The 22,372-nt window shown below is 43.9% G+C and overlaps 1 protein-coding gene across 2 annotated transcripts in view; it reads left to right on the forward strand.

The window, feature by feature from the left end:
* The window catches only part of GNB5 (G protein subunit beta 5), a 31,556-nt gene extending 9,961 nt beyond the window's left edge, over positions 1-21,595 (forward strand). The window contains exons 4-12 of one of the 2 annotated variants that reach the window (XM_087704175.1): positions 975-1,016; positions 1,326-1,402; positions 2,751-2,883; positions 5,693-5,836; positions 7,433-7,524; positions 8,850-8,898; positions 12,664-12,760; positions 13,988-14,154; positions 21,436-21,595. In XM_087704175.1, coding sequence (XP_087560301.1) covers positions 975-1,016; positions 1,326-1,402; positions 2,751-2,883; positions 5,693-5,836; positions 7,433-7,524; positions 8,850-8,898; positions 12,664-12,760; positions 13,988-14,154; positions 21,436-21,570 — 936 coding nt within the window. In that variant the 3' untranslated portion in view covers positions 21,571-21,595. Of the gene's footprint in view, positions 1-974; positions 1,017-1,325; positions 1,403-2,750; positions 2,884-5,692; positions 5,837-7,432; positions 7,525-8,849; positions 8,899-12,663; positions 12,761-13,987; positions 14,155-15,118; positions 19,096-21,435 lie in introns of those variants that run through there. The other variant, XM_087704176.1, reaches the window with a different exon arrangement.
* Positions 21,596-22,372: the final 777 nt, after the last annotated feature.

Raw genomic sequence — 22,372 nt, forward strand, 5'->3', positions numbered from 1 at the left:
CCCTTGGGCCGGATACGTGCAATGAATGCTTGTGTAGCTGCAGAGAGTCTCCCCCTTCGGGGTCTTCTTGTGTGGGTTGGAGGGGGAAGACATTCTGACTTGGGGTCTGCTTCAGCCTCCTGGTGGGGGGCTTTGGGCAAAGGCTGGAGGGGAAGCGCCACTGGTGGCAAAGAGCCGGAGAGCCTCATTCCAGTGGGACTGCATCATGGCCTGGAACTGGCTGACCATCTCAGCCCGCTGAGCCTCCAGGCGCCTCTACCTGGCCTTGCACTCCCGCAGGCCTTCCCTCTGCTTGGAAAGCCTATGCCCCTAGTCCTCAGTGAGGTCCTTCTGCTGAGCCTCCTTCTCGGTCAGATCCAATTTGAACTGAGCCAGATGTTTTGCCAAGTCTTTCCCATGGTGGCTGCTTAGCTCCAGTAACTGCTTCCTGTTGGGGCCCTAAGGAGCCGGGGTTGGCAGGGGAGGAGTGGCTGGGAGGGGAGGGACGAGTACTGGAAGAAGGAAGACTTGCCTACAATCCAAGAATGGACATTGAAAGTCACAAACTTAGCCGAGATGGCTAAAATATCGGCATATCTTAAAGATCACTCAAACGAGAGATATAAACGAGACTGGAAAAAATGGATTGACTATATACAAAATAAATACGGGACCAAGAAATTCCAGTTAGCCTATGCTTAAAATCAGAAATGATTTAAATTGTTTAAAGTTAGTTCAGCAAGAAGAAGCTAAGCTCAATGCAGAATGTCATTAATTTCTTTATTTTTTTTCCCCAATAGATTTTAGACTGTGTTTGTTAAAAATCCATACCGTGTACGGGTTCTGGGAAGTCAGGGGGGGGAAGGAGGGGGGGTAAGGGGGTGGAGGGAGGGAGGGGCACAAAGACAAAAAAAAAATTGTACTTCGATGTTTTAATGATTGACGAATGATGAAATATTTGTGTTTTAAAAGAAATTCTTCCTTCTCTTCTTTAGGACGGGAAGGTGATTGTTTGGGATGGCTTCACCACCAATAAGGTGAGTCGCTTAAGAACATCTATCCCCACCAGATTGCTCCCTGTCTGAAGGATCTGTTGGATGGGGGAGAAGGGTAGAGAAAGTGCCTCCCATTTTGTCTTTCATTTGCATTGCTGGGGTAAGGATGGAGACCCCCAAATTCTGGTTGGCCTTGATGATACGCAGCACCAAATTTATGTGTTGTGGGAATTGGCTACCTTTTGCTCTTCGGGCTTCTCCATGAACTTTTCAGAGCAGAGCTCCTTGTCCGGTGGCAAGGCTGGGTTAAATGTTGGCTTGAGAGATGCAAAGGAATGCCTTGTATTTCAGGAGCATGCAGTGACGATGCCCTGCACTTGGGTGATGGCATGTGCCTATGCTCCGTCTGGATGCGCCATTGCATGTGGGTAAGCAGAAGCCTCTTTAACGGAAGGTATTTGAAAACCGGTGTTTTGATCGTGACGGACGATGCGGCTTCTTCTCTTAAACCCGATGGGTTCCCAAATGGATATATTTTTTCTTTTTTTTAATATTGGCTGGATTTTAATCTCGGTGGAAAGAGAAATGGTTTGGCTGCATGTATAAATTAAGGCATATTGATATATTTTTTTATCTTGCCCCTATTGCCAGACTCTGGGCACTATCTGAAAACATCAAAATAACACACACAGACAAACACACAGAGAGAGAGACAGAGAGAGACAGAGAGACAGAGAGACAGAGAGAGACAGAGAGAGAGAGAGAGAGAGAGAGAGAGAGAGAAAGAGACAGAGACAGAGACAGAGAGAGAGAGCGAGACAGAGAGAGCGAGACAGAGAGAGAGAGAGAGAGAGAGAGAGAGAGAGAGAGAGAGAAGAGAGAGAGAGAGAGAGAGAGAGAGAGAGAGTGAGTGTAATGGAATGGTGTAAACAAAACCTCCTCCATTAAAATAACTCAGCCCAAATAGAAAACATAGAAGAATAAACAGAGGGGTAGAATCAAGATCCTGTGAAGGGTTATATACCACTTTATAAGGTCTTGGAAAGGCCACACTTGGAATACTGCATTCAGTTTTGGTCGCCACAATGTAGAAAAGATGTGGAGACTCTAGAAAGAGTGCAGAGAAGAGCAACAAAGAGGATTAGGGGACTGGAGGCTAAAATATAGAGGAACGGTTGCAGGAACTGGGTAGGTCTATAATGAAAAGAAGGACTAGGGGAGACATGATAGCAGTCTTCCAATATCTCAAAAATGAGGGAGTCAAGCTATTCTCCAAAGCACCTGAAGGCTGGACAAGAAGCAATGGGTGGAAACTAATCAAGGAGAGAAGGAACCTAGAACTAAGGAGGAATTTCCTGACAGTGAGAACAATTAATCAGTGGAACAGAAGTTGCCTCCAGAAGTTGTGAATGCCCCAACACTGGAAGTCTTTAAGAAGATGTTGGATATCCATCTGATTTGTTGTAGGGTTTCTTGCCTAAGCAGAGGGTTGGACTAGAACACCTCCAAGGTCCCTTCCAACTCTGTTATTCTATTCTGTTCTTTTATTACCCAACCTGAAAAATCGGTGGTCCATCTGATTATTCTGAATAATGAACTATCTTTTGGAAAAGACCCCTTTGTGTTCTTGTGATGGGGAGAACTAGGAGATCTGCTACCATGGTCTACTTTCTCAAAGAGACCATGGGAAGAATGCTCCAGTGATATTTTCAAAATGATATTTTTTTTTAAAAAGGGACTTTCCTTCTCTTCCCTTTCCTCCTGTTTTTGATCTAGGGGCCTGGATAACAAATGCTCGGTGTATCCCCTGGCCTTTGAAAAAAATGAGAACATGGCCGCTAAGAAGAAATCCGTCGCAATGCACACCAATTACCTGTCAGCTTGCAGCTTCACTAATTCTGATATGCAGGCAAGTACATCTTGTTGTTGTTACTCTTTGCATTGAAAATTACCAATTACCTCCCTGCGACCTATTAGATCGCATAGATTAGGCCTCCTCCGAGTTCCAGCTGCTAGTCAGTGTCGACTGGCAACCACACGGAGGAGAGCCTTTTCAGTAGCAGCTCCGACCCTTTGGAACGATCTCCCCGTGGAAATTCGTACCCTCACCACCGTCCAGACCTTCCGCACAGCCCTCAAGTCCTGGCTATCCCGTCAGGCCTGGGGATAAAGATCACAATCTGTCCCCACCCGAATGAAGAATGAATGTTGAGTACTATTTTTACTCATGTATTGTTTCATGTTTACTGTTTTGTACCCCCTTCCCTATATTTTGTAAGCCGCCCTGAGTCCCCTCAGGGAAAAGGGCGGCCTATAAATAATAATAAAACTAAAACTAAAAAACTAAAACTAAAAAGTTGTGTAGTTCTGAGGGAGCCTGGTTTTCACTATCCCTGTGAAAACACTCACTTGTTTCATAGAGGAAAATCAGAGTCAACCTTTTCTCGTCCCACAGAACTGAACCCCACCTAGTAAGGGCTCTTGTCATCATCTTTTTAACCACCCCCCATAATCCCTTGTGGGGTGAAGTTTGGGGAATTGAGTGGAGCTAGCAGTGTTTCATGGCCAGATGCCCTTCCTGTTGCCAACGCGGAGTTTTGTTCAGTGGATATATTCTCATGGTGCCCAGAGAGAGAGAGAAATATCTGCCTCTGCCTGGGATCGAACTCCTGAGTGTAAGGCAATAGCAATAGCAGTTAGACTTATATACCGCTTCATAGGGCTTTCAGCCCTCTCTAAGCGGTTTACAGAGTCAGCATATCGCCCCCACAGTCTGGGTCCTCATTTCACCCACCTCGGAAGGATGGAAGGCTGAGTCAACCTTGAGCCAGTGAGATTAGAACCGCTGAACAGCAGATAACAGTCAGCTGAAGTGGCCTGCAGTACTGCACCCTGAGTCTCTTTGAGAGTGGGCGGCATACAAATTAAATAAAATAATCAAACCCTAACCACTGTGCCACCTCGGCTCCTAACTAACTCCTAACTCCTCGACTTCCTTACTGCCTTGGCTCATCCCCTCCAGATGTGTCCAGCACCAACTCTCCAATCCTTAGCCAGCTGTGCCTGAGAGTTAACCAGTGTACCTGGTGGGCAGCTCTTTCCAGAGGGAAGGCGCTCCCACAGAGAAGGCTCTCCCCCTGGGGGTCGCTAGCCGACACTGTCTGGCCGACGGCACCCTGAGGAGGCCAACTCTGTGGGATCGCACTGGACGGTGGGAGGCTACCGGTGGCATTAGGTGGTCTTGAAAAAGCACCTTTGGGACCCTGCAGGGATAAGATTCTCAAATTTGTCTTCTCTTGGGACTGAATGAAACCGGGAAGGCTGCAGGAGAAGGACGAAAGGATTGCAGGAGAAGCTCACACAGGCTCATTCTCCATCATCTTGCTAAGTTCAGGGATGTTCCGCTTAAGAGAATGTTTGCTTAACATTCTCTTTTTCTCTGAAAGAAATGCCCGAGGTGCTTTTGATGCAAAATTGAGCACGGCGTTAGAGCTCTTTCGGTGTGCCTAGCGGAATATCAGCTCGAGAGGAGTCTATTCTGGGATGTGAGAGGAAATTGCTGTTTCTCACTCCGCTGTTTCCAGGAATAAGCCGAGGATGACGGTGCAAGTCTATTGCTATGGAAACCTGTGTCACCCATCTACCTGTGGGCTCTGAGTAAATGAAATTCTAGCCTTGAGAGAGAGAAGAGGCTGGTGGAATAATTGAAGCCAGGGCGATGCAGAATCACGAGCGACTGAATATTCTGAATCCCAAACTTAACTTTTGGAGATCTTTTCGGAATGAGAAACCAATGAAAAGAGAGTTCTGGATGAAAAGGCCTCCATTTTTCTAGACGTGGATGTCTTTTTTCAGCAAAAATGTGGCTTTCTTTTTTCTTTTTTTTTAATTTTTCAGGGACAAATTCCAATGTAATGGGTGGAACTTGCTCTGATACACTGCTCCCATTTCAAACAGGAATGGTATCCAATTGCTTCTTAATCAATAGTCAGCATGCAACCTTTTTCCCCACGATGGCGTCTGAAGCCAAGAAAATTTAAGTTCTCTCTTTTACATATCTGTGTTTGATTTAATCACGGTGTTGACTACACAGATGGGGGAAACAAAAGACCAAATCACTTTTGTTTTTTGTAGACCCTGATACATTTTGCTCTCTGAATTCATGGAGAACCACCCCTAATTTTAAGTGGGTTTCTCCCCCCCCCCCCAATGGGATTTCCCCATGTATTTTACCGGGAAATGTAGATACAACGGGTTGGAAAAGTCAGCTCCCTCCTAACCATTCCGATGAGCTGTGAATCCATTGGCGGTGTCCATTTTCCTGTCTGAGTTCATGGGGACCTAACCCTAAGTGGGTTTCCCCCCCCCATGGGATTTTCCCATGTATTTGACCAGGAAACGTAGGTACGACGGGTTGGAAAAGTCAGCTCCCTCCTAAGCATCCCGATGGGCTAGGAATCTATTGGCGGTGTCCATTTTTCTCTCTGAACTCATGGGGACCTGATTCCTTTCTTGACTCTGCCCCCAAGCCTCTGCCTCTCCTCCTCCTATCATTGCAGACCAAAGGTTTAGTAAATCCATTCATTCCAGAGAGACACGGTCCTTTACTATGAATCAAAGGACCGTTTGATGGGGATCTGGTGGATGAAGGAAGAAGCCAAGAGAATCTGTGACTTGGGGGTCAATTGCTTGATGCCAATTGTCTTCTCCTCCCAAAGCTCTTGACGGCAAGCGGGGATGGCACCTGTGCCCTCTGGGACGTCGAAAGTGGGCAGCTCCTACAGAGTTTCCACGGACACGGGGCAGATGTCTTGTGCCTGGATCTTGCTCCTTCAGAAACCGGGAACACGTTTGTGTCCGGGGTAAGTCAAGCTTATCTTTATGCAGGATGGGGATCTGACTCAGCAGAAGTTTGCTGTGAGTTGAGTCGGGATGCAGGAATATTGCTCCAGCTGTTGCTGGTTAGTGTCGTCTTCTGGAGATAAAAGGACTGATGGTGCCACGCCCTGGTTGCAGACGTCAACGTTCGTCGTTCGTTCGTCGTTCATCGGTCGTGGTTTGTTTGTGAGAGGCACTTGGATAAGTGATTTGCTTTCTGTAACCCTGATTCAAAGAGACACTTGGAGAAGTGATTTGCTTTCTTTCTATAAACCTGGTTTTGCTGTAAGAGCTCTTTGTTTTTGCATTCTGCTGCATAAACTTTTTGCCAGAGACTTTATTTATGTTTATTTGGGGCTCGCAGCCAGCGTGAGCCAGGACTGATAAAGTTATTTCCTTTTAAGTCTGTCTGACTGTCGTCTGTGAACGGGCGAAGAAGGGGGGTCAGAACAGGGATCAATGACCCCTTTGCTGAATGACCAGGTTCCCAATCCCAATTGTGGTTGCTAGGCAAGGAGTCTCCTTACTGCTGCTGTTAAAGCTTGTGGACAGGGTGGGAGCAGGAGGCAGGCGTTCTGACCCAGGCCTCCCCAAAAAGCACGAGGCAGAGTCCTGGTCCCGACAAAAACCCCTTTTATTAAATGAATGTGAATTCCTCTCATTCACATTCAGCCAAGGCCTTGCAAACAGTCTTTCAAAGGAATATTTGGGACTACAGACCTCATCTATCTTGGAAAGCTGCCATGTAAATATTTTCCAAATGAGGTGCTGTGCAAGGAAAGACTCTGGGCACAGAGTCTCTTGAGATTCACGGACAGATCTTCACACTCCTGAAACAAATCTAACGACCGAAGGAACGAATTGTTTCCTGCAAAAGCCCACTCCCCTTTCGCTCCTCTTTTATGCCTTATGGGAGGGGCCAATCACCTTCCTCCTGTGGCTTTACTCCCAAGTCGACCCTGATTTCTGCGTTGTTCTTTTCTTCTGGCAGCTCTGCACCTGCGCACACTGGGAACAGGCTCCAGCTGTTCCTCTGCCTCACTGCTGCCTAGCTCCATAGGCACCTGATCACTGCCAGACAGCCTCAGCCCCGTCTCTGCCTCCAATGCAGAGCCCTCATCAGAGCCTTCCCCAGCCTCCAGGACTGGCCCGTGCTCCTCTCCAACCTCCTCACTATCTGACTCTGCTGCCAGCTCTGCTGGCCACAGGCGGGCCACAACAGCAGGTGTTTAGGCTGTATAAGGATATTTCAAACAAACAGCATCTGTTTTGCGGCCTCTTGTGCTCCATGTTTCCCACCTGGAGATGGAGCTTCTTCTGGTTTTGGTTTTGGTTTTGCCTTTATTTGTATGCCGCCCTTTTCCCTGAGGGGACTCAGGGCGGCTCACAATTCAAAAAGGGAGGGGGAAAAGACAAACAATAGACAATACAGCATGTTAAAAAGAACACAACAATCGCACAATTCGAGTGGGGCTACAATCTTAACCCCAGGCCAGCTGGGACAGCCAGATCTTTACAGCGGCGCGGAAGGACTGGAGGGTGGTCTTCTTATTTCTATATTGTTGTTGTCGTTTGTTTAGGGGTGTGATAAAAAAGCAATGATCTGGGACATGAGGACCGGACAATGCATTCAATCCTTCGAAACCCACGAGTCGGATATTAACGGTGTCAGGTGAGAATCCTATGTTTGAAATGGTGTGTTAGGGGCCTATTGACAAAAAAAAAAAAGCTTTGTGGCAGGAGGACAGAAGGGGGGGTGGAATGGGCCTCTTGTGCCATCTCTGCTGGTCTGCCATCCTCTGGATCCAACTCAAAACTGAAGAACTGTTGGGAAACACCCATTCAGGCAAAGCGTAGGGATCAAGCCGGGAAGTAGCCTCAAATCATCGCACAGCCGCAAGAGATAACTTGGGACCATAACTGTTTGTTCCCAGGAGAAGGCAAGGAGCCTGGGGAAACATTCCTGTAGTATAGGTAAAACACAATAAAGTAGTTAACTTGAACCTTTCACTGGTTGACATTGCTTTTAATAACTGCAGCTAGATTGTTGGTGGCGCAATACTGGAAGAAGGAAGATTTGCCTACTATTCAAGAATGGACATTGAAAGTAACAAACCTAGCTGAGATGGCCAAAATATCTGCATATCTTAAGGACCATTCAAATGAGAGATATAAACTGGAGTGGAAAAGATGGATTGACTATACTCAAAACAAATATGGGACTAAGAAATTCCAGATAGCTTATGATTAGAGATCAGGAATTATAAATTATCTAGAGTTAGGACAGCAAGGAGGAGCTAGAGTTCAATGGAAATACGTTGTTAACTATCTTTTTGAGTTTTTTCTTTTTAACTCTACCTTAGATTCTCTTTGTTAAAGATTTATACCCTGTATTGGTTCTGGGAAGTCGAGGGGAGGGGGAAGGTTGGGGAGGAGGGGGGAGGGTGGGGGGTGGGAACTAAACATTTGTAAAAGTTTGGTTTTCCCCCCAAAAATGTTCAATAAAAAAAAAATAGTTAAGTAACAATAGTTAGACTTACATACCGCTTCATAGGGCTTTCAGCCCTCTCTAAGCGGTTTACAGAGTCAGCATATCGCCCCCAACAACAATCTGGGTCCTCATTTTACCCACCTTGGAAGGATGGAAGGCTGAGTCAACCTTGAGCCGGTGAGATTTGAACAGCTGAACTGCTGAACTGCAGTCAGCTGAAGTAGCCTGCAGTGCTGCATTTAACCACTGCGCCACCTCGGCTCTTAACTTGAACCTTTCACCGGTTGGTAGCTTCTGACAAGGACTGATCCAAACGATCTTGGCTTTTCCAGTGCTGGTGAAAATTTGGATGTGAGTCAATACGAGAATCTCCCTTACTCGTGCCATTGCCTGGTTAAATCCTGGCACGATCAAGGGAAAGTCCAAGGGCTCAGCTGTGTTTCGCAAGGATGGACAAAGATTGCTTCAAAAGTGGCCTGACCTCTTTTTTCTTTCTCTTTGTGAAGGTACTACCCGAGTGGAGACGCCTTTGCCTCTGGTTCAGATGATGCCACAGTACGTAGCATTATTTAATTTTGAGAGAGACACACTCCTTCCCCACAAACGAAGGCTGGGCCTAAACAGTGGCTTGTTGGGCGCAGCTTGTGAATGACTGATTAAAGTGGCTTAGCCATCGTATCCCTTCAATGTGTGTTGAGAAGAGATGGTTTGTGGTGTTCAGAGAAATAACTGGTGGTTTGCCTGAGATGTTTGGTCAACTGGAATCCACAGATATCTTGATGAAAGATCTCTATGTCTGAAAACTCAGGAGTCGGGTTGCTATCAAGCCCCACGTTCTCATTAGCTGTCCATCATTGCTAGTAGAGAAGAGAGAAACCAGGAATCTTTCCTGTAAATAGTGTTAGATTCAATGTCTGGAGATTCTCAGTCATCATCCAGGTCATGGTTGTCCCAAAGGTGCTTTTTCAAGAGGCAACTGGAGTTCCTGGTTTCTCTTTGAAGATGTTTCGCTTCTCATCCAAGAAGCCTCTTCAGCTCCGACTTCAACTCTATGCAAGGAATATTAACCCTTCCATTTCCCACATGCGGCTCTGGAGCCGCATGTGGCTCTTTCATCCCAACCATCCAGTCGGAACTGAAGAAGCTTCTTGGATGAGAAGTGTAACGCCTTTGTTTTTCAAACTTTTTTTGTATTTTTAATACAACTTTACACATATTATAGAAACAAAGTGTTGGCCGGATCTTCCCTTTTACATCCTCTCCTTTATATAATCCATTTTACATCATAGCTTGATTTTCACTGTCAGCCAAATCATTTTCTCCCACCATTTTCCATTTTTTATATACTCATTTTTTCTTTGTACGTAAACAATATCTTCAATTGCCCCTTCAAAAATTGCACCAAATTATCATTTCATATTTCACTACAGGTCTATTTTACTATAAACAATATATATCCTCTAGTTACGTTTTGACATAGAGGGCATTTCTTTCATTTTTTTTCTACAATTAACAATATACTATACTTTCTTTATTTCTTAATTAGTTGCATAACAATACCAATCATACTACTATTCCCTTTAATCTACTAATACAACTCTTTCCCCCCTTCTTCCCCTTTTATCCATTTTCCCTTGGGCTCTCACGAATTTCACTTTTAATCGTGTTTCTTCTTCTCCCACTTTGTCCTAAGAAGTGAAATGCCTTTGAAGGAAGTCCAGTTGCCTCTTGAAAAAGCACCTTAGGGATCGTGTTAGACTCCCAGTTCCTATCAGCCTCAACCAACCATTAGTTGGGAATGATAAGCGTGCAAATTCCAGATCCTTTGAAGGACTTGAGATCTCATGTCTCTGCCCGACATCAAGTTCCTAGGTCAATGAATGTTCCTCTAAAATTTTCCCATTACCACTTGATGGATGCATAAGCCCTAGACCAGGGGTTGGCCACCTGCGGCTCTGGAGCCTCATGTGGCTCTTTCATCCCTCTGCTGCGGCTCCCTGCTGCTGGTCGGCTCCACAATTGATAGGGTTTTCGGTTAGGACAGGTAGAGGGAAAAGGATGCTGCTCTGGGAAGAGACTCTATGGTGGGGGAACTGGACTTCTGATTGGCTCCAGAATTAAACAGGGGGCTTCCGGTTAGGACTTTTGTGGTTCTGAGTGTTTAAGGTTGCTGACCTAGATCGAAGGATGGGCAATCTTTGACTTCCAGATGTTGCTCTTGCAACTTCCAGCATCCCCTACTTACATTGGCTAAGACTTCTGGGAATGTACTTCAAGATATGCATTTGATTATTTTATTGGCCAGCTTCCTTAGAGGGATGCTGAATTTCACTAATCTCTCTGTCCTTATTGAATCTGAACCAGGGTTCAATATCCCTTTAAGATTTAAAATACCTTCTTAGCGTTGGAATTTCTCCAGGGCTTTTAGCTCAGATCTTTTCATCCTCACTGCCCTTGCAGGGTTAACATGGAATAATCCACAGATATTTTGCCCTGCACTCCTGCGGGACGGGGGGGGACAAATCAATAAGCCAGAGAAATCTCCTAAACAAATGGGTTGAATGTAATTCTCTAGGAGCCAAACCACAGCTCTGGAATTTATGCGGGAGGGAAAAAGTTAACAATGGCAAATGAGGTAGAAGAAGGATGGGATGTTATTGGAAGCTAATGTTAAATGTTATTTATTAGCTTGTTTTGGACATCCTGCCCCCATCTTTCCATGCCAAAAAGATTATTCCAAAGTGGTGTAAAAATGCTTTCGCAACAAAAATAAGCTAAAATAATAATCTCCCAAGGCAGCAAGGAAATCTAGAGAAAAAGGACAGTTGAAATAAATGCATCCTGTTTTTTTTTTTTAAAAAGGAGATGTCTTCTCTTGGGGAAGCCACTTCATAACTTACCTGGTCAACCAAAAAGGTCAAGATGGGCTTCTTTGATAAGGCAATCCATTAGTTGAGGCACCAAATGCTAGGTTTTCACAGCTAAGAATGTGCTTCCAACGTCAGTTTCGTAGGGCAGCCTCTTTTGATTTCAATTGATCTTAGGCAACTTCCAGTATGTATAGCCTTCCATTCCCAGAATTCCTTGGGCAGAATATTCATACGTGAGAATTCTGGAGATTGAGATCCAAAACAGTTTAGAGAGAGAGAGAGACAGATTAGGGATGGTGACTCTAGAATGAGCAAAGAAGCTCCATGCCAGGGTTCCAAATAGCATCTAAAAGTAAATCAGAGTCCAAGGCATATTATTGCTCAAAGTTCCAATTTATGAAGAGAGCCATGTTGGCACATCTGGGGAAACCTGAATCTGAAAGCTTCCCGGTTTTCTCCACCTAGTTGAAAGTTCAAGATCTTGCCCCCAAACCCACAAGTCCATCACATGGTCCAATCTCCCACTGCCATGCTGGCAGCTTCCACCCATCCAGTTCCGGTCAGGTGCAGAGGTGCAGAGACAAAGGATGACCTTGGCTTTCTAGAAAGAATGTTGTTATGGCTACATAGCATCTAAACTCCGTACAATCCTCCCCCTCCCATTTTCCCACCATAGAAAATGCATAGTAGAATAATAGAAAGTGTGGCAGGCCAAAGATTCAAAAGAAAAGATGGCTGCAGGACTGACACTGCATGGAATCCATGCAGTGGTGGGATCCTCGCGGTTTGACAACGGGTTCGGTGATTATGCGATTTGCACGCGCATGCACAGTTTGAAGAACACTTCCGGGTTTCTTCTGAGGAGTAACACAGCTGCACGAATCAGCTGAGAAGATAAATGTAGCAAAATAGTGTGGGCAAGGGGGGCCCATCTAATCATTGGGGCAAACCAGTTTGCTCCCAGCTGATTGTCGGAGCTACTGGTTCACCCAAACTATTCCTTACCGGTTGAATCCCACCCCTGAATCCATGGGAATTGAAGCCTGACACACCTGGGCAATGTGATCGTAACTGATCAGTGTGTAGGGCACAGTATTCAGATTTATTTATGTAGCTTTGTTGGCATAGCTAAGAGGAGCGGTGTGGTGGGCTAGTGGTGAGGACACTGCCTCACGCTTGGAAGGTTGAGAGTTCGATCCCAGGTAGCGGCAGATGTTTCTCTTCTAGGGCACAAAGAGAAAAAAAATTATCTACTGCTGTGAACTCCCCGTGCTGTCAGGAAGGGCAGACGGCCAGTAAACGCTCAGCTGCATTCAGTCCATCCCAACTCTACCCCTAATTAAGCAGGGTTATAAGGGAGTTTTACCAGTACGGCTAAAACCTTGCCTATGATCATAGCATTTAAAAATGATCTAGATAATGAATTTTCTTTTTTCTTCTTCTTCTTGAGTGCCGTTTATATGACCTTCGAGCAGACAGAGAGGTGGCTATTTATTCCAAAGAAAGCATCATCTTCGGAGCCTCCAGCGTGGATTTTTCTCTTAGTGGTGAGATGTGAATCCTGATGTATTTTCTTTTCTCAGGGAACTAACAAGGAGGAGACTTAAGCGTGGTCTCCTTCCAGTTTAGCTTGGCTGATGATAGCAGCATCAGGGAAGTTAAACTCTTCCAGACCTTGAGACTTAAAATAATCTCTCCTGATTTGGTCCTTCAACTCTAGGTGTGTTTCAGCTCTCTCGCTTAGAATATATAGGTGGAAAGCCCACAATGTTTCCTTTAGCCCAGTGAATTCACTCAAATAGGTGAGTTAAATAGGCTTGTTAAAATGTAAAGGTTCCCCTCGGACATCTGTGCTAGTCGTTCCCGACTCTAGGGGGCGGTGCTCATCTCCGTTTCAAAGCTGAACAGCCAGCGTTGTCCGAAGAGGTCTCTGTAGTCATGGGGCCAGCATGACTCAACGCCAAAGGCGCATGGAGCGCTGTTCCCTTCCCACCAAAGATGCTCCCTATTTTTCTACTTGCATTTTTTACGTGCTTTCGAACTGCTAGGTTGGCAGAAGCTGGGACAAGTCACGGGAGCTCACTCCGTTACGCGGTGCTAGGGATTCGAACTGCCGACCTTTCTGATCGACAAGCTCAGCGTCTTAGCCACTGAACCATCTGTTTATTACACTGTTTATTACACTGGAGTAAAATCACAAAATCATACGATTGGAACGTTGAGCTGAGAATTACGGCTGTGTTGTGCATTATGATTGCTGGCTGAAGATCCATTTTCCCTTTAGAATTTAAAGTGGTTTTCTTCTACTTGTGAATCTGTTTGGGAGCTTTGATTGATTGGTTGTGTCAACAGCACAATTGATTGACCGATTCTGTCATCCTCTTAATGCTGTGATGCGGAATAAAGCATAACAGAGTTGGAAGGGACCTTGGAGGTCTTCTAGTCCAACCCCCTGCCTAGGCAGGAAACCCTATACCATTTCAGACAAATGGCTATTCAACATCTTCTTAAAGTCTTCCAGTGTTGGGGCATTCGCAACTTCTGGAGGGAAGTTGTTCCACTGATTGGTTGTTCTGACTGTCAGGACATTTCTCCTTCGTTCTAAGTTGCTTCTCTCCTTGATTAGTTTCCACCCATTGCTTCTTGTCCTACCCTCAGATGCTTTGGAGAATAGCTTGACTCCCTCATCTTTGGGGCAGCCCCTGAAGTATTGGAGCATTGCATATTGGAGCATTGCATATTGGGACCAGACCTGACCAATATTTTGTCCACAGGGCGTTTATTATTTGGCGGCTACAACGACTACACCATCAACGTTTGGGATGTCCTCAAAGGGTCACGTGTCTCCATTTTGTTCGGTCACGAGAACCGTGTGAGCACTTTGAGGGTTTCACCCGACGGGACGGCGTTTTGTTCTGGATCATGGGATCACACTCTAAGGGTAAGGATGTTGTTTTCCTTCCTTCCTTCCTTCCTTCCTTCCTTCCTTCCTTCCTTCCTTCCTTCCTTCCTTCCTTCCTTTTTCTTTCCTTCCTTCCTTCCTTCCTTTTTCTTTCCTTCCTTCCTTCCTTCTTTCTTTCTTCTTTTCTTTGCTTCCTTCCTTTCCTTCCTTCCTTCCTTCCTTCCTTCCTTCCTTCCTTCCTTCTTTTTTCTTCCTTTCCTTCCTTTCCTTCCTTCCTTCCTTTCCTTCTTTCTTTTTTCTTTCCTTCCTTCTTTCCTTCTTCCTTCCTTCCTTCTTTCTTTTTTCTTTCTTTCTTTTTTCTTTCTTTCCTTCCTTCTTTCTTTTTCTTTCTTTCCTTCCTTCTTTCCTTCCTTCCTTCGTTCCTTCTTTCTTTCTTTCCTTCTTTCCTTCTTTCCTTCTTTCCTTCCTTCTTTCTTTCCTTTCTTCATTTTTTCTTTCCTTCCTTCCTCCCTTCTTTTTTCTTTTTTCTTTCTTTCCTTCCTTCTTTCCTTCCTTCCCTTCCTTCTTTATTTATTCTTTCTTTCTTTCTTTCTTTCTTTCTTTCTTTCTTTTTCTCTTTCCTTCCTTCTTTCTTTTTTCTTCCTTTCCTCCCTTCTTTCTTTCTTTTTTCTTTCTTTCCTGCTTTCTTTCTTTCCTTCCTTCCCTTCCTTCTTTCTTTATTTTTTCCTTCTTTCTTTCTTTCTTTCTCTCTTTCCATCCTTCTTTCTTTCTTTTTTTTCTTCCTTTCCTCCCTTCTTTCTTTTTTCTTTCCTTCCTTCTTTCTTTCTTTCCTTCCTTCCTTAACTTCCTTTCCTTCCTTCTTTCTTTTTATCTTTCCTTTCTTTTTTCTTTCCTTCCTTCCTCTCTCCCTCCCTCCCTCCCTCCCTCCCTTCCTTTCCTTCCTTCTTTCTTTCTTTGAATCCCTGTCACATAGCTAACCATTGTTTGATGTTTTTCTCCACAGATCTGGGCTTAAGTAGCAGGGCGGTTTCCCAACATGTATCCACATAGGGAATCATAGGATCGCACCCTCCCACGGAACATCAGTTTAATGGGGGGAGGAAATCTGCCGCAAAGTCGACCCTAAATGGATGGTGAAAAGATGGAGAGAGACACCTTGTTAGTATTTATCACATAGCTGCCCAATTCAGAGCTACTTCTTAGATAGACTATATTATAAACCTATATACCTTTATCATACGCGGGAGCGCTGGGCAAGAGGGTTTATGTGTTGCTATAGTCAGAACATGTTTATAATTCTGTTTTTTGGAACTACCTTCCCCCCCCCCCCTTAGATAAGAGGATAATCATTCTACAAGCCAGACTTTCGGGAAAATCGTAACTGGTTTAAGGGGACTTTAGCATTTTAAATCACGCTGTCCATGTCGTGTTTGCATGAAGTGAACGTTCCTTTCTAAAGTCAACTTGGCATTAAAATAGAAACCAGTGTAAGGGGTTGGTAGTTGTTTTTATTTTTTTGCTTTGGATTTGTTTTTGTTTTTAAATCTGGGTACCTGAGGGCTTGTTTGCACATTCCATAATAGAAGCAGGAAGCGAGGGAGAGATTCTCCTTCCTTGCTCTTCAAGGTCTCAGATGACACAGAGAGAGAGAGAGAGAGAGAGAGAAAGAGAGTGCTATGCAATGGGTAGGCTGGATTGGAAGTCCCCACTCAGCCGTGAAGCACACTGAGCACCCATGGCCTCAGTCCCTATCTCTCTGCCTAGCCTACCTCATAAGATTGGTGTGTGTGTGTGTGGTGGGGGGAAACAACACAAAATGATGCAGAAGACGAATTACACTGCCTCGGTCATCTTGGGAGTAACTTCGGGATAGAAACGCAGGCCGCGTAAAACGAACGTGTGTGGTTAGGCGAGTGGGTGCAAAGCTCTTTGAGTGGTTTGATCTGGTTTAGTGACGGGGCATCTCCTGGTTACTTGAGACCCCCGGCCCTAAAGATTGTGGGGAAGGGAAAACCTGGCATATCTCCGAGCCAAGGTGGCACAGTGGTTAGGGTGCAGTACTGCAGGCCACTTCAGCTGACTGCTATCTGCAGTTCGGCTGTTCAAATCTCACTGGCTCAAGGTTGACTCAGCCTTCCATCCTTCTGAGGTGGGTGAAATGAGGACCCAGACTGTGGGGGTGATATGCTGACTCTGTAAACCGCTTAGAGAGGGCTGAAAGCCCTATGAAGCGGTATATAAGTCTAACTGCTAACTGCTACTGCTATCTCCCCTTTTCCCATCTTCCTTTGGGCTCTTATGGAAGGCATCCATCGAGCCTGGTTGGAAACTCTCTTAACTGAACCCTAAAGAAATAATTCAAAATTAAAATTGGCGGGTTGTATTTGCTGTGCCAAAGATAAGCAGACCTCGACATAAACAACAGTTCATTTAGTGACCGAAGTTCCAACGGCACTGAAATAAGCCACTTATGACCATTTTTCACACTTACGACCACCGCAGCATTCCCATGGTCACACGATCAAAATTCAGGTGCTTGGGAACTGGCACGTACTTACGACGGTCGCGCTGCTCTGAGGTCACGTGATCGCCTTTTGCTCCTCCCGACTCGCGGAACCAGGGGCTTTGAAGCCAGGTTCACTAAACAACCTTGCTACTCACTTAACGACTGCCGCGATTCACTTAACAACGGTGGCAAGAGAAGTCGTAAAAGGGGGCGGGAGTCGTTTCACAAATCTCTCGCTGAGCAGCGTCAATTCCAGTCCCAGTTGTGGGTCGGGAGTCGAGGGCTACCTGTAGCTCCTTGTGGTCACATCCGTGGCAACAAGCTCACATTTGTGGCTGTTTGCAATTTTAACCTGATTTACAACACTTTGGTGTTTACTTCCGGTTGTCAGTGAGGCTGCTTAACAACCACAGCATTCGCTTAATGGCTGTGGAGTTCACTTTACAACCGTGGCAGTCCCTTAATGACTTTTAAGGTTGTAGAATCGGGTCTGGTCATATGATGATCTGCTTGTGACTGACTTACGACTGTAATGGGCCAAGTTTTCCTCCTGGTTGTAGGTTGAGGTCTTCCTGTCTTGTTAGAGAGACAGGATTACTACCAGGGATCAGTTATTGGCCTAAGTTTTGGGGAAATGCTATTTTTTTTAATTAGTTTATAGCAATGGTAGTCAACCTGGTCCCTACCGCCCACTAGTGGGCGTTCCAGCTTTCATGGTGGGCGGTAGGGGTTTGCTATAACTCTGCTTTATAAATTTTATAAAGTAAAGTTACTTCCCTACTTTATAAATCACCATTGCTGTGGAACCGGTGGGAGGTTAGCAAATTTTACTACTAACAGAGATACAAAAGTGGGCGGTAGGTATAAAAAGGTTGACTACCCCTGGTTTATAGTACAAAATACAAAAATTAGTTGTTGGCCTAATTTCAAAGACATCTCAAAGTGTTGCGTTTGGTCAACAAATCTGGTTGTTGTTTTTTTGCCTTTTGGGATTGGGAGGAAGGGATGACAACCACGTGACCAAAAAAAAGAGTGGAAAATGAAGAGGTGGAGTCCTCTGTTCACATGAAGAGCATCAATAGCTTATGTTTGAGGAACATCCTTCAGGAGAGTAGAGTCCCTAATAACAATCGGCAAGCCGGTGTGCTCCAAATCCCATTTTTCTCCTCAGGGGTGTCCAACGTTGGCAACTTTTAAATCCGTGGACTTCAACTCCCAGAATTCCTGAACCAAGGAACTTTAAGATCTGTGGACTTCCAACTCCTAGAATTCCCCAGCCAGCAACTTTTAAGACTTGTGGACTTCAACTTCCAGAATTCCCCAGCCAGCCATTCTGGGAGTTGAAGTCCACGAGTCTTAAAGTTGCCAAGGTTGAACATTCCAGCCTTAAATGGACCTTCTGAACTCATGCCATTGAAATTCAAGGGAAAGGCAACAACCCCCTAATTTTTTGACCCAAAACAATCCAACTTAGATGATCAAAACCATTGGCATATTTTCTTTAGTTGAAACTTAATCATAGTGCTAGGAGGCAGGATTCTCTCCCTTCCTCTCTCTCTCTCCTTCCCTTCCTCTTTCTTTTTCCTTCCTTCCTTTCATTCTTTCCTTCCTTTTCTTTTTTCTTTCTTTTGATTTCTTTCTTTCCTTCTGTCCTTTCATTCTTTCCTTCCTTTTCTTTCTTTCATTCATTCTTTCCTTCCTTTTCTTACTCTTTCATTCTTTCATCCATTCTTTCATCCATCCTTCCTTTTCTTTCTTTCATTCATCCTTCTTTTTCTTTACTTTTCTTTCTTTCATTCATCCTTCCTTTTTCTTTCTTTCTTTCTTTCTTTCTTTCTTTCTTTCTTTCTTTCATTCATTCATTCATTCATTCATTCTTCCTTCCTTCCTTCCTTTGTTTTTTTTTGGGGGGGAGGGGGTTCTCCAAAGATACTCCTTTCCCCAGGAAAATATTTTTTTTAACTGAAGGGGCTTTTTTTGAAAGTAGAGTTTGCAACCTTTGGCTGGTGAACTGAAATTGGAAAGCTTTTTGAAGGCAGCGTAGAGGAGTTGTTGTGATTATTATGTAGAAAGATGGATTCATGAAGGTGGCTCAGTGGGACTCCTTTGAATCCATCTACACAGGCCTAGGAAGAGGTGTAAATATTCCTAAGTGATTCCGTGTTTCCAGGTAAATTGACATTCTGCCATTCCTGAAAACAGCTTGACAAATCACTGCCCTGTACTTTCCACTTGGAAAACTGATCAGTGTCTTTTTTTTTTTTATAATGTGGGCAGCCAGTTTTGCCCGTTGTCCAAAGGGGGTGCCCTGTAGAAATGACCACTGTTAGCTTGTGATGCAATGACGATCTGACACTCCAAACACTTTGATGCAGTATTTATTGGTGAGATGTTTTGAGTTTTGAATGGAATATTGTGGTGTTGATTAACTTATGAATGGCTGCACTATAATAAATTGTATTTTACATACCGAGGATTGTCTCTCTGGATTTTGAACAAGACCGTGTTTGCTTCATTATGTCACACGTTACCTAGCCTAAAGACTGTTTTGGATCACATGAAGGACGATCCTGTGTCCGTAAGGGCCGGTGCCTAGCTACACTTGGGAATGCTATCCCCGGTGAATTGGAGACTGATTCTTTTACTAAAATACCACACAGTATTTTATCCCTTGATTGAGTTGATTAACAGATCTGAAGTATTTGTTTTTTGGAGTAGAGTAGGAATAAAAGAGAGGAGAGGAGAAATGGAATGGGGAATGGGAATAGAATGGAATGGAATTGGGAATGGGAATAGAGTAGAGTAGAATTAATAGAATGGAATAGAGTAGAGTAGAATTAATAGAATTGAATAAAGTAGAATTAATAGAATAGAGTAGAATTAATAGAATAAAATAGAGTAGAGTAGAATTAATAGAATAGAGTATAATTAATAGAATAAAGTAGAGTAGAGTAGAATTAATAGAATGGAATAGAGTAAAGTAGAATTAATAGACTAGAGTAGAATTAATTTTTGTAATATGTGTTTTCTTTTATGTTGTACGCTGCCCTGAGTCCTTGGGAGAAGAGCGGCATATAAATCCAATAAACCTAGACAAACCTAGCATCTTTGAGCTCCACCCAAGCATCGCTATGCCAGTTTAACTGTAACAAGGAGAGGTTTTATCACCCCAGCAATGGCTGGGAGGTGCTAGGAAGGTGCTATAAATCACCTGTAGAGTACTGGCCTTCTTCAGACCTAGAAATACTGGAGGATCTATATAGGACCAGATGGTCTCTCAGCAGAAAATTTTTCTCTGGGCTTAAGGAGGAAATACACTCTGCCCAATGGGGTATCTTCCTAGGGCATAACCAGCTTGACAAAGGCTATTTGGAATAAACATTAGATGATGAAGGTAGGAAATGTCAGGAGTTTAAAAAAATATATCTTGGTTTTGGAAGTCTGGGGCTGCTCCTGTGCAAAACAGATCTCTTCAATAGCTTACTTTTTGCACCTTTGATTACATCTTGTCCCTTGTACAACTGAAATGCGAATTTAAGGAGGAATCGCAGCCAGGTTACGGACCGGCTGAGTCCAAATTTTCATCGCTCCAGCCCCAAATCCCAGGACGGAAGATTGGATGCAAAAATATTTTTTTTTAAAAAAAAAACACACCCTTTCCAAGGGTATGAATAACTGAAAAACAAAGGAGAGAACCCAGAAAATTTTTTTCACATCTTTGCATCCCAGCATCTGGCGCCCTTCAAGCGAGATGAAAGTTAAGCCGTTTTATTATAAATCATCATTTATTGTAAATTATAAATGGGCGTTTGAAACCAGCTTTTCAAATTGTCTCCCCTCGCCCGTCCCTTTTCTCCAACCCAGTAATTTATTTCAATACTGAAATGCAAGGAATAGCTTCGGCTTTTATTAAAGATGTTGACATTGCTGATGGAAACTTGCAGGGTGGGTGGGAGGCTTGGGGGTGGGTGGGTGAGGATCCATCTACGGAGAGCTACGATCGAAGAAAGAAATAAAAAATCAGAAGCTGTCCTGAAAACGCTGACTTTGAAGAAAGATACTAGAAGAGGGTTAAAAAAAGAGAAGAAAGAGAGAATCGGTTAGCTTTCCAAATCTTTTTCACTTCTTTCAAAGGCTTCCAAACCGTCCCTTGAAATCTAAAACCTTCCAAAACATTGTACAAATATGGTAATATATTTTTTTAAAATTAGAAAAAAAGCAGACAGCGAAATTGTTGCATGAAAAAAAAGAAAGAAAGCAGTTCAAATATCATAAACCGGAAGATCGTACCAAATGGCAAGTCCGTATTTTCATTTCCAAATAGATGACTTGATGTAGAATGAAAATTAGGAATTCTTTTTTTTTTAAAAAGGGAAAACAATCTTGGAAATGCGATGCATATAGTTTCAGTATCAATGCAATTGCTTGAGTGACAAAACAATCAGCACACTTAAACCTTCAATAACAGAGAGCACCTTCATTTCATCTCTAAGCTACAAATATTCTCCTTTATGGTTAAAATTAACCTAATGTAGTATGTTACAAGTCTGGGCTTACTAACTGGGTTTACTAAACTCTGGACGACAAATTAGGATTGTTTTGGTGTGGTGTGTTTGTGTAGAACAAACCAACTATCTTTGGTTTAGTTTACTTCATTGCAGTCCTAGGCCATATTCACGAAAGTGGAACAATTGGTGGTGGCAGACTGTGGTTCAAAAATTATAAATCTAAAAAGTTTTAGGGTTTTTCCAGATAAGGTTTATAGTAATGGGATATTGACACTGCTATTTCTTATTTCCTGTCATCCTCTGCAGCTGAGGGGGGCAATTGAACTGACAACAGTGTGTTTTAGCAACAACCAACAAAGAAACCGAGTTTCCCCTTTTTCTGGCTGGCATTTCCCTAGAAGGAAAACTACCTGCATTGATTTATTGGTTAGTTTTTCATAATCCTTGTTCAACAGACAGATTTTTTTTTTTTTAATTTAGGAAACCCCCCCCACTCCATGGATACGAATAAAGCAAAATAAAAAAATAACACAAAAACACACACACACACACAATAAAACCTAAATTGAATAAGGTAAAGGTTCCCCTGGCACATATGTGCTAGTTGTTCCTGACTCTAGGGGGCAGTGGTCATCTCTGTTTCAAAGCAGAAGAGCCAGCACTGTCCGAAGACGTCTCTGTGGTCATGTGGCCGGCATGACTCAACACATGGAACGCTGTTACCTTCCCAACCAAAGGTGGTTCCTATTTTATCACTTGCATTTTTTACGTGCTTTCGAACTGCTAGGTTGGCAGAAGCTGGGACAAGTCACGGGAGCTCACTCTGTTCACGTGGCGCTGGGGATTCGAACCGCCAAACTGCCAACCTTTCCGATCGACAAGCTCAGCGTCTTAGACACTGAGCCGACACGTCCCTTAAATTGAATAAGGAAGACCTCAAATGTGGACTCATCTCCAAGAAGATGAGAAAAACTCCAGCTTGAACGCCTGCAGAGATACAGCTTGTTTGGCTTGAGCCAATTCTGTTGTGTGAATTCAGTCATTGTAGTTTAACAAGCATGAATGCTGTCAACTGGCTTATGCAAAAATCAGTTTACAGATCAGATATTCCAGCAAGTTCAGGAGATCAAGGAATATCTGAAGGACTTAGAAACCAAACTGGAATGGCTAAAAGGATTACTTAGGATGTTTATTATGCCAATGAGAAGAGCAAGGACAGCAATTATGGTAGCCTTTAGATCTC

This window comes from Thamnophis sirtalis, unplaced genomic scaffold, assembly GCF_051295495.1.
Source record: "Thamnophis sirtalis isolate CommonGarterSnake01/CBP01778 unplaced genomic scaffold, rThaSir2_p1.2 scaffold_2, whole genome shotgun sequence".
Classification (NCBI taxonomy): Eukaryota; Metazoa; Chordata; class Lepidosauria; order Squamata; family Natricidae; genus Thamnophis; species Thamnophis sirtalis.